Consider the following 12,734-nt stretch of genomic DNA (forward strand, 5'->3'; position numbering starts at 1 on the left):
AGAAACCATATAATTGACTTTCTCTGTTTGACTTACTTTACTCAGCATAATCTCTAGTCCCATCCATGTTGATGCAATTTTTAATTTACTTTCTTTTGGTTATTTTATTTTTCAGTTCTAAATTCCCACTTGGTTCCTTTTTATGTCTTCTCTTTATTTGCTGAGACATTCTGTTTATTTGCTGCGGTTTTCTGTTTTTTCATTTAAGCATGTTAGGGATTGCTTATTACAGCATTTTTATGGTGGCCGCTTTCAATCCCTGTTAGGGAATTCCAGCGTTAGTGTCATCTTGGTGTTGGTGTCTTGATTGTCTTTTCATGTTCACATTTAGTATTTTCAAATTTAGGCCTTTTCCCAATTCTTGGTATGGTAAGTTATTTTATATTATATCTTGGACATTTGGGTATTGAATTAAGAATCTCTAGCTCTTATTTAAACCTTCCTTCTATTTTAGCAGGCTCCCTCTGACATCATGCCTGTGGTAAAGTGCCCCCTACTGCCAAGTTGGAGGGGGTCAAAGTTTGGGTTCTTTACTCCACTTCTATTATCACCCTGGGAGGGGTGTCTCCTGATTGATGGATGGAGCTGGGAGTTCAGGCTGACACCACCCTGGCTGGGACAGAGGGGAGTGCCTCATGACTTTCTGGCCTCCACTGACTGCAGGATTGCAGGAGTTATGAAGTGGGGGAGGTTGTTACAATTGCAGAGGGTGAAAATGCTGACTTTGTGCTAGATCTCTTCTGTCACCACCTTAGAAGAGAGGAAGAGGGGCTCCTTGTTAGTCTGGAGTCCCTGTGTGTTCTCCACGGACATTGTTGGCACAGGGGGTGTTCTCATTACCACTGGACTGTCCTCCCTCTCCCTGACCTTTTCAGACAGTACCACTGGTCTGGAGGAGAGCTGGGCTTGTTAATAGCCTGGTGAATATGGAAGTCTAGGCTCCGCATTTGGCCTTTGCACCTTTGTCAAAAGTTAATTGACCCCAGGGCACCTGAGTGGCTCAGTCCTTAAGCATCTGCCTTCTGCTCACATCATGATCCCAGGATCCTGGGATTGAGCCAGCATTGGGCTTCCTGCTCGGTGGGGAGCCTGCTTTTCCCACTCACCCCTGCTTGTGTTCCTCCTCTTGATGTCTTTCACTCTGTCAAATAAATACAAAAGAAAAAGAATTAACCCAATGTGTGGGTCTGTTTCTGGACACTTTTGTATTTCATTGATCTGTTTGTCTTTCTATAGGCTAATACTATACTATCTCAATTATCATAGCCCTCCAACTTTGTTCTTTTTCAAAGTTGTTTTAAGTATTCTGTGTCCTTTGCATTTCCATGTGAATTTAAAATTAGCTTGTCCAGAGAGAGTCAATTATCATATGGTTTCACTTATTTGTGGAGCATAACAAATAACATGGAGGATATGGGGAGATGGAAAGGAGAAGGGAGTTGAGGGAAATTGGAAGGGGATGTGAACCATGAGAGACTATGGACTCTGAAAAACAATCTGAGGGGTTTGAAGGGGCCGGGGGTGGGAGGTTGGGGGAACCAGGTGGTGGGTATTAGGGAGGGCATGGATTGCATGGAGCGCTGGGTGTGGTGCAAAAACAATGAATACTGTTACGCTGAAAAGAAATTTTAAAAAAATTAAAAAAAAAAAATAAAATTAGGTTGTCAATTTGGCCATACTCTTGTTTCTATTATAGGTTATCACTGTAATAGGAAGACATGGTTGTGGATTGTGTGATTTTACGGTCTTTATTAGATAATTAAAACAGGTTCAAAAAATGTTACAAGAAGATTTAGAAAATACAGATAAGTGAAAACTTAAAAGATGCATTAAAATCCCCCAGACTGTTAATTTTTTTTTTTAAAGATTTTTTATTTTATTTATTTGTCATAGAGAGAGAAGCGAGAGCAAGCACAGGCAGACAGAGTGGCAGGCAGAGGCAGAGGGAGAAGCAGGCTCCCTGCCAAGCAAGGAGCCCGATGTGGGACTCGATCCCAGGACGCTGGGATCATGACCTGAGCCGAAGGCAGCCGCTTAACCAGCTGAGCCACCCAGGCGTCCCCCCCAGACTGTTAATTTTAAAAGTTCATTAAAAAATATAGATTATAAAATGCAATAATATATTATATAATGCATATGTAGATATGAGCATATGTAGAGATATGTAGAGATACCACATGTAGGGTATACATGACATGTATTTATTCATATGCAGAAATGAACAGTTTGGGAGTTTATATACCAAAATATTAGTAATGATTATTTTGGGGGGCATGATAAAGGATGAACTATGTTTTAACCTTAGCACACTATTCTCTTTCTACTATTGAAGACTAATGCCAGAATTGTTGTATTACTATTGGTATACTTATATAATTTGGTGCTTTAATAACAACATTTAATGAGATTAGAAATTATTTTTCCTTTTCATTTTCTTTTTCCTTTTCAAAAATAGTTTCATCAGAGTCCCTTTCTACTGTCAACCAGCAAGAAGAAACGGCTCAGTAAACAATGCACATTGATGCGTCTTCCATTTGCGAGGTAATTGCTTCAAACTTGGTGAAATACTTGCACACTTCTAGCTAGATAAGACTTTGACTAGTTTTTATTTCTTTTCTTTCTCGAAACCTAGAAAAACATTTAAAAATAAATAACGAAATACTTGTTAACATTGTACCAGTAAAAGAAATTGAAGGTATAAGCTAATAGAGCTAAACTAATATTCAGCTTCCCACAGACTCTACAGAAGAAAGAGGCAAAGGTGAACCTTCAGTTTCATGGGTTTGAATTATGTTGGTTCAGAGTGTTCAGATTTTTACATAGCACATTCAGTGTTTGTGTGTGTTACACAGGGTTTGGGTTTCATCAACGTGTAGTTGCCGAGCAATGTAGGAATGAGATGGTCTGTAGTTTCCTGCTATAGGTCGTATCTCCAGGGCTGCAAGAAGACCAGCCCATCAACTGAGTAGCCACGAACATCTGTAGTATCCTGCTGCTTTGTGGTTCTTTCCTAGTCCCCTAGGTCCCCACTGGCATCATGTCATTTGCTGGGTAAATCTGATGACTATTTCTATCTTCATTATCTTGCGTACTGCGAGATACGAGAATTCCTGCTCTTCTCTATCTCCAGCAACACTTGTTATTGTCTGTCTTTTTCAGTTTAGCCATACTGAAGGGTATTATGTGGGGGTTTTATTGTTTTGTTTTGTTTTTAAGATTTTTTATTTATTTTATTTGACAGACAGAGACCACAAGTAGGCAGAGAGGCAGGCAGAGAGAGGGGAGGAAGCAGGCTCCCCGCTGAGCAAAGAGCCCGATGCGGGGCTCGATCCCAGGACCCTGGGATCATGACCTGAGCCGAAGGCAGAGGCTTTAACCCACTGAGCCACCCAGGCGCCCCTTATGTGGGGGTTTTAAATTTAATTTCTGTGATAATTAATGAAGTTAGGCACCTGTTTCTATGTGTTTATTTTCTTTTTATTAGGTTGTCTTTTTTTTTTTATAGATTTGCAGTTCTTCCTATACATTATATATAAATTCTTTGTGCATTATCTTTTACTCTTTGACTTGCCTCGTCAGTCTCAATGGCATCTTTAGATGAACAGAAGTTTTTTATAAAAATCTAATGTATATATCTGTATATCTGCTTATCCGCCCCCCATGGTTACTACTTTCTGTGGCCTTTTAGAAAATCTTCACCAGTTGGAATGCCATGAGGCATTCTCTTACATTTTCTTTTAAAAGCTTAATTATACCGTGACAAATATATATGGATCAGTCCATAGCAAGCTTTAGCATTTTCCCTTTTACATTTAGATCTTCAGTCTACCTAGAATTTGAGGTATGTTGTAAGGGAAGTTTCATAATTTGTTTCATATGAAAATCCTGTTGACTTTGTATGACTGGATGTGTATATGGATCTGTTTCTGAACTCACTGTCCTAGTACATAAGTTGTTTTGTCAGTACTACACCATCTTAATTACTAGCTTTATCATGAGTCAAGATTTGATAGTGTGGGCCTCTATTGTATTTATTCATGTCTTTATTCTAGAATATTATCTTGACTCTTTTGGCCCCTTTGCATTTCCAAGTGAATTTTATACTCAACTTGCCAGTTTATACACACATGCACTTAAACGCACACACACACACACTCTCTCTCTCTTTTGGAATTTTGATTAGGATTACGTGTAATTCAGTTTGGGGAAAATGGACACTAAATAAAATTGAGTGTTCTATCTGTGAACATGGTATATCATCATTTATTTAGATATTATGTATTTTTCTCAGTTTTGTAATTTCTTGAATAGTTACTCCACATCTTAGATTTTTTCTACTTATTAGATATTTAGTGGTATTCTGAATCTTATTGTTTTAGAATTTCATTTCCTTCTTGATGCTAGTATATAGAAATAACAGCTAATTTTTCAATATTGACCTTGTTTCCAGTGACCTTGCTATTAATTTTAATAGTTAATCTGTAGGGTTTTTTTTTTCATTTTCTATGAGTATAATTTTATTATTTACAATAGGGACAGTTTGTCCTCCCCTTCAGTTTGTAGGCCTTTCATTTTTTTCTTATCTTGTTGCAGTGACTTTTTGTTCAATAATTAATAAAAGTACTAATGGTGGACATTCTTACTATGTTCCCATTCTTTAATATGTTTGCTTTCGGGTTTTGTTTTTTTTTTTAAGATTTTATTTATTTATTTGACAGAGATCACAATTAGGCAGAGAGGCAGGCAGATAGAGAGAGAGAGAGGAAGAAGCAGGCTCCTCGCCAAGCAGAGAGCCCGATATGGGGCTTGATCCCAGGACTCTGGGATCATGACCTGAGCTGAAGGCAGAGGCTTTAACCCACTGAGCCACCCAGGTGCCCCATGCTTATAGATTCTCCTTACCAGATAAAAAGTTCCTTTGCACTCCTGATTCTCATGAATGGCTTTTTAATGTCATTATCAAAAATATATTACTATTTTCTTTTTTTCTATTAATGTAATTTTAGTATTTTTTTCTATTAATGTAATGAATTTTAAGGATTGATATTTGAATGTTAAATCACCATTACCTTTCTGCAGTGAACTGCTCCTGATGATACATCCTTTCGATATATCACTAAATTTTACTTGGCTAATTTTTCAAAGGATTTTTCCTTGTATGCTAATAATAAAGATGCTTTATATTTCTTTTTTGTAATAATTTTTCAAGTTCTGGTATTTATATTATGCTGGTTATGGTAAGTGAATTGATAGTGCACTAATTTTTTTGTTTTCTCTAAGTATTTATGTAATTTTTTTTTTTCCTTTTAATGTTTGGGAGAAGTTATCTGGGACCTCCAGTTTTCTTGTGGAAAGGTTTTGATAACATCTTATTTCAATAGATACAGGAATATTCAGATTTCTATTTTTTCTTATGACAACTTCATTAATTTTTCATAAAGTTTGTCCATTTTATCTAAAATACCAAATTATTGGCATATAGTTGTTCATACTAGCTCTAGTTACATGTTTAATGTTTGTAGGGTATGTAGTAATGTTCTCTATTTCTTTCTTAATATTGACTATTTGTGTTTTATAAATTTTTTCTTGATTAGTTTTACCCTAAGGATTTATCAGTTTTGTTTATCTTTGCTAAATGAATTGTCTTTTGAGCTATGTTGGTCTTTCTTTTTAGTATATTTATTTCCTGTTGCATTTAATCTGCTCCTTATTATTTCTTCTTACTGTTTTGCTTTTTCTTTTTTTAATTTATTTTTATTCTTTCATATCAATTTAAAACTTTTATTATTACTGTTTTTGTTTCTTGAGCTAGTTTAGATTATTAATTTTCAGACTTTCTTTTAAAAAATATGCATTTAAGGCTTTTATGTAAGTACTACTTTAGCTGCACCCCACAATTTTTGATATGTCATAGCCTTTTTATCATAAACTTCAAGAATATTTTTTATTCTCTATTCTGATAAGTCCTTTAACCCATGGATCATTAACAAGCATATTAAATTTCTGATCAACTGGGTACTTTTTCTCTAATTACTTTTTGTTTTTGATTTCTAGCTGATTTCCATTATAGTTTCAAAACATAGATCAAATGATTTTAATCTTTTGAAATATATTAACACTTGCATAAGGACACAACTTAGTCTAATTTGGTAAATATTTTGGGTGCATATAAAAAAAGGTATATTTTGTGGTTGCTAGATGCAGTACTTTATATATGTCAGTTTTGTCAAGTTTATTGATTATATTGTTCAGAACTTCCATATCTTCTTGCTTCTCATCTGTTCTCTCAGCTCCTGAGAGAAATGCATTAAAGTCTCCCACACTGATTATGGATTCATCTATTTTTCCTCTTAGTTTTGTCTGTTTTTGTGTTACGTATTTTTAAGTTGTTAGTTGCTGCATTTAAGTTTAGGATTGATTTGTTTTCCTGATGACTTGTTTATCAGTATGAATTATTTCTAGAAACGATTCTTGCCTTAAAGTCTGCTTGTCTGATATAACATTTCCCTGCTTTATCTTTTTCTGTAATTTTACTTTCAAACTGTTATATTTAAAATGCATATAAGTTCTTTTTTTTAAAAAAAAGAATTCATTGTAATATCTCTTTTAATTAGAATATTTAGTATATTTGCATTTAATATTATTGACAATATAATTGGATTTATATCTGCCATCTAGCTATTTTCTATTTGAGCAACTTGTTTTATATTCTTTATTCTCTAAATAAAATACTTACCATTATTTAATGTTTTTATCTGTTAACTTGTTTTCTTCTACTCTTCCTACTCCGGTCATAGCAACATTCATCCTTAGATTTTTTTAACTCTTTAATACCATACATACATATATTTTAATCCCACAATGTACTACTTTCATTATTTTGTGTGGTCAAGATTCATTTAAATTACCTACATATTTAACTTTTCTATTTTTTCATATTGCTTCCTGCATTTTTTTTTATAAAGATTTTATTTATTTGAAAGAGAGTGAGAGAGAGAGCACAAGAAGGGGGACAGTCAGAGGGAGAAGCAGACTCTGCTGAGCAAGGAGCCCAACACAATGCCGGGCTCCATCCCAGGACTCCAGGATGATGACTGAGCAGAAGGCAGATGCTTATCTGACTGAACCCCCCCAGGTGCCCCACTTCCTGCATTTTTTAATTACATTACCATTCACAGTTGTTTTCACCTGTTTTATTGAAGTAGAATTCATAAGTAAGCTGCCTTCATTTTGATATTCCTTTTTAAAATAATTTTCCTTCTGCTGAAAGAAATTCGTCATCATTTCTTGCAGTGCAGGTCCTGGCAGTGCATTCATTCATCTTTTGTTTTTCTGGGAACGTACTTATTTCATCTTCATTATGAAGAGTATGTTTGCAATTATAAAATTTGATGTTGGGAATTACTTTTCAGCAATTTAAAGATATTATTTTATTGTCTGTAACTTATGTCTTTTCTTTTGAAGAAGTTAGCACCTTTTTTTGCAAGTTGAAGAGACATTCATTTCTTATTCTGATTTGCTCAGTGTTTTTATAATGAATTTGTATTGAATTTTATAAAATTTTTCTTCTGTATCTGGGGAGAGAATCATGACTTTTCCCTTCTATATCTGGTTTCTTTGATGTTTTTTCTGTTTTTCTTCTATTTCATATTTCACTGGTGTCTGCTCTTTATTATTTCTTTTATTCTTTTTTTTTAAAGATTTTATTTATTTGACAGAGAGAAAGAGATCACAAGTAGACCGAGAGGCAGGCAAAGAGAGAGGGGGCAGCAGGCTCCCCGGTGAGCAGAGAGCCTGATGCAGGACTCCATCCCAGGCCCCTGGGATCATGACCTGAGCCGAAGGCAGAGGCTTAACCCACGGAGCCGCTCAGGCACCTCTATTTCCTTTATTCTTAAAAACTGAAATATACGTCACCTGTTTGGTAATGTGGTGACTTCAATTTGTGTTAAACCAAATTTATATCTCTCAGATAAATTCCACTTGGTTGTGGTGTATTATTCTTATTATATATTAATGGATGTGATGATAACTTTAAATTTTTTATCTGTGTTTATAAGGGATAAGTCTATAATCTTACTATATCTTTGATGAGTTGGGTTTTTTTTTTTATAGGTTTTATTTTTGTGAGACACAGAGAGAGAGAGAGTGTGTGTGTGTATGTGTGTGTGCGTGCACGAGTGGGTGAGAGGGGCAGAGGGATAAGCAGACTCCCAGCTGAGCAGGGAGCCCAACATGGGACTCCATCCCAGGACCCCCCAGGAAATGACCTTAGCTCAAGGCAGACGCCCAACTGACTAAGTCACCCAAGCACCCACCCCCTCTTTGAGTTTTCAAAGGAGTTGTGCTGGCTTTGTAGAACAAGAGAAGAAGTATTCCCCCTTGACGCATTTTTTCAAAGAGTTTGTACAACTGGTATTTCTTTCTTATGTGTTTGAAAGAATTAACAAGAAAAAAATGTGGACCTGAGTTTTTAATTATTAATTTGATTTCTTAAATAAATACAGGGCTTTTTAGATTTTCTCTTTCTTTTCAGTCAATTTAGAAAATATTTGTTTTTCCAGAAAATCATCCATTTCTTGCAGTCATGTTTATTGGTATATAAAGTTAATATGCCCTTATTATTCTTATGCCTGTCTCATCTGTAGTGAGTTTCTTTCTCTCATTCCCGATAGTGGTAATTTGTATTTCCTTTTTTTTTTTTAATTTATCAAGATAGCTGTAGTATTGTCAGTTTCTGTTCCATTTCATCTTTCATTGGTGGCTGCTCTTTATTTCCTTCCACTTATTTTTTAAATTTGAGGTATAATTCACATAACAAAATTTGTCATAACATGAAGTGCATCTTTTTAAAGTGTACAGTGGATTTTAATATGATCATAAAATTTTACAGTCCTCACCACTAATTCCAGAATATTTCCATCACTTCGGAAAGAAAGCCTATGTTCATTTGTAGTCACTTCCCATTCGCTTCTTCTCCATCCCTTGGCAGTCACTAATCTGTTCTCCGTCTCTGTGAGTTTCCCTATTTTGGACATTCTGTATGAATGGAATCACACAATATGTGGCCTTTTTTTTTTTTTTTTTTTTTGTAAAGATTTTATTTATTTATTTGACAGAGAGAAATCACAAGTAGACTGAGAGGCAGGCAGAGAGAGAGAGAGAGGGAAGCAGGCTCCCTGCTGAGCAGAGAGCCCGATGCGGGACTCGATCCCAGGACCCTGAGATCATGACCCGAGCCGAAGGCAGCGGCTCAACCCACTGAGCCACCCAGGCGCCCAATATGTGGCCTTTTGTGTATGGTTTCCTTCACTTAGCATAACATTTTCAAGTGTCATCCATTTTGTAGCATGTATTAGCACTTCATTCCTTTATATGACTGGATAATTTTCTCATTTGCCTTTACCATATTTTGCTTATCCATTCATTGGTTAATTAACATTTGTGCTATTTTACTTCTGGCTATTATGAGTAATGGTGCTGTGAACATTCGTGTACAAGCTTTTGGGTGGACATAGTTTTCAGTTTATGCCTACAAGTAGAGTTGCTGAGTCATAGAACTGTATGTTTAACTTTGGGAGGAACCACCAAATTGTTTTCCAAAGCTGTTGCATTGTTTTATATTTCCATCAGCAAAGTGTTAGGGTCCCAGTTTCTTTGCATCCTCACCAACACTTGTTACTATCTACCCTTTTGATTATAGCCATCTCATTGGTATGAAGTGGTGTTTCATTGTGGTTTTGATTTGGATTTCCCTGATGATTAAAGATAGTGAGAGTACTTTCATGCTCAATATCTTCATATTGAGCATATTTTCCTGAGCATTTTATATCCAGAGCATTCTCTTTTGGTTATCTTTTTCTCTAGAGTTTGAACACTTTTTCCTATTGCTTTATATTTTGAATAATATTGGATTGTTTCCTGGATTTATTGTGAGTGTATGTTGTAGAAAGTCTGAATTCAGGTGTGTTCCTCCAAGTTTAGTGTTTTTATTTAATTTGTTAATTTAATTTAATTATCTAATTTGTTATTTATTTATTTAAAGATTTTTATTTTATTATTATTTTTTTAATTTAAGATTTTATTTATTGATTTGACACAGAGAGTGAGAAAGAGAGCACACAAGCAGGGAAAGGAGCAGAGAGAAAGGGAGAAGCAGACTCCCTGCTGAGCAGGGATCCCTATGCAGAGTTTGATCCCAGTACCCTGAGATCATGAACTGAGCCACGCAGGCACCCCTGATGTTTTTATCTTAGTAGGCAGTTGCCTTGTCTGAACTCAAGCTTTTTATTTCCCTGTAAGGGGCAACATATGAAATCTCATTTTGGGTTTTTTATCCTTAGCTGGGCTGGTTGGAATCTTCCTCCCATATATGTGGTCTATGGGTCAGCCAGAGATTGGGGGAGCAGTGGGGGAGTTTACACACAAAATTTGGGGTTCCCCTCTCTACCTCTCCTGTTATTTCCTCCATCAAACACACTTCTGCAGCTGTTTTTGTTTGTTTGTTTTAAGATTTTATTTATTTATTTGACAGACAGAGATCACAAGTAGGCAGAGAGGCAGGCAGAGAGAGAGAGGAAGGGGGGCAGCCTCCATGCTGAGCAGAGAGCCGGATGCGGGGCTCGATCCTAGGACCCTGGGATCGTGACCTGAGCCGAAGGCAGAGGCTTTAACCCACTGAGCCACCAGGCGCCCCCTGCAGCTGTTTTAATTGTCCGTAATTCTTACCTTGAATCAACAAGAATATAGATTTCTAACTTTTTAAAAATGTGGCATGGCTGAGGTTGTAAATTCATCTTTTTTAAAGTATTAACCCCCCCTCTTTATTATCTGCTTGCTTTTTGTTTACTCTTCAGTTACTTCAGGTAATTTTTAAAAATATTTTATCCAGAATTTGTCATTATGTTTGATAGGGTTGATTCAAAAATGGCTATTTGTCCATTGCCAGAAACAAAACCTCTCTCCTGTTTATTTTTGTTAATTTGTTTCAAGTGGCAGAGAAATTTCCTCCCAATGGCTATGCTACTATTAGTTGCCTTTAAAATTTTAACAAATATTTTTCAATATTTATTATTATCATTATCAATAATTTTTAAATATCTGAGATATGTTTGGCCTTCATGGCATAATCTTTAACATTCAGGAATATTAACCCTCATTCTTTGAATTCGAGGTCAGTTTATGTAATTATTTCTATGGATTTCTATATCTACCCCTCTCCCCACTTTTAGATTAGAGTAGATTTACCTCCTCTAGGAATACGGCTTTAGTTTCCTTGGATGCCTTTTGGAAACAGCAAACTTGAATTCACATGTAACTTTACATACAATTATACTTGTTTGAAACTAGAGAAAGAGTTTTGGATATTCCACAGAACTAATTGTAAGAAAGCTCTAAGTATTATATATGAGTATTTGTAAGTATGTTTGAAGTTTATTCATTTCATTAGTACTATTATCCTAACAGGCCAATCAGGCCTATTAGGATTTTTTGAGGCTACTGGGGCTATGGGGTAAGAAGCATTCCTGTTTTATTTCAGGTCCTATGCTATCAGAAACTATCTCTTTCCTACCTATAATTGTCTTAATTGAATATGAAAAGATACCAGAGTGGGTTTGTAGTTGGATCTTAAATAAATGGAATATAAAAAGAACTATCCATGTAGTTTTCTAAATAATTTTTATAAAATATAAAATTCCTCATTCATTTCCACTTGCCCTTAGAGTTCCATTAACTTCAAATGATGATGATGATGATGATGATGATAAAGAGAAAATGCAACATGATGACAGTATTCTTGCAAAGATACCACCTGATGTTCCCTCTTTGGTATCAACAAGACAGCCTTTATCAAGTCAGTATAATTTCAAATTGTTATTTCTTAAAGAAAATAATTATGATATGTGTGGTTTAGATGATTCAGGTGTACTTTTTCTATTGTTGATATGCTTCCCTAGGGTGAAATTTTTAAAATTAATATTGAATATCAGTGTGAAAAAGTCACATTCATCAGACTTCTTCTTGAGGCCCATGGTGTATAAACACTTAATAAATTAGATCTCTTCTGTTATAGATCTGCTAAATTCCACTATTTAAAACTGCTGGTAAAAAATTTAATTTTTAAGTAAACGTGCTGACAAATGTCTGATCCACAGCAGTCTAACGCTGTTATTCTGTGAGCAGGTTTTAGAAAGGAGTCAGCCTGAAGAGCTTTTCTTGGTATCTTATTAGCTTACAAATTGGAAGATACCATATATTTATTTAGTTTCATCCTTTTTCCTTTTCATAAACAAAAAAAAACTAGGGGCCTAAATGGATTTTGTGACTTTTTCAAGACCAGAGCCAAAGCAAAAACTTGAGCCTGTTTAATGGTTGAGCCAGAGAAAATTATAACACTTATGTTTTATTTACATGGTTATTTCTAAAATAATAATCCTTCAGGAGAGTCTGGCTGGTGTGTTTACCATAGATTTGCAAATTGGATTATGGAACTGTAAGTGTATTTCATTTAGAGCTTAGAATTGTTTTTCCTTTATAAAAATGTATGTGTGTATATATAATTTATATAAGCTTTTGATAGTTTACTATCAAAGCCTTTCACTAATAATCCTTATCAGAGTCATCACTGTTATTTGGGTTCATTTGCTGGCCTCCTCCCACTTTAGAAATATATATTAATGGCTCTAATGTCAGCTGTACTTGCTGTTGGGACCAAAACAGAGTAAATTCTCAGT

The 12,734-nt window shown here is 35.2% G+C and overlaps 1 protein-coding gene across 2 annotated transcripts in view; it reads left to right on the forward strand.

Moving 5' to 3' along the window:
• SGO2 (shugoshin 2) overlaps positions 1 to 12,734 on the forward strand; it is a 42,658-nt gene that overhangs the window by 14,792 nt on the left and 15,132 nt on the right. For both annotated transcript variants that reach the window (XM_045078528.1, XM_045078529.1), the window contains exons 5-6: positions 2,456 to 2,541; positions 11,724 to 11,854. In XM_045078528.1, coding sequence (XP_044934463.1) covers positions 2,456 to 2,541; positions 11,724 to 11,854 — 217 coding nt within the window. The remainder of the gene's footprint in view (positions 1 to 2,455; positions 2,542 to 11,723; positions 11,855 to 12,734) is intronic.

This window comes from Mustela putorius, unplaced genomic scaffold, assembly GCF_011764305.1.
Source record: "Mustela putorius furo isolate JIRA1106 unplaced genomic scaffold, ASM1176430v1.1 tig00000275_pilon_pilon_pilon, whole genome shotgun sequence".
Classification (NCBI taxonomy): domain Eukaryota; kingdom Metazoa; phylum Chordata; class Mammalia; order Carnivora; family Mustelidae; genus Mustela; species Mustela putorius.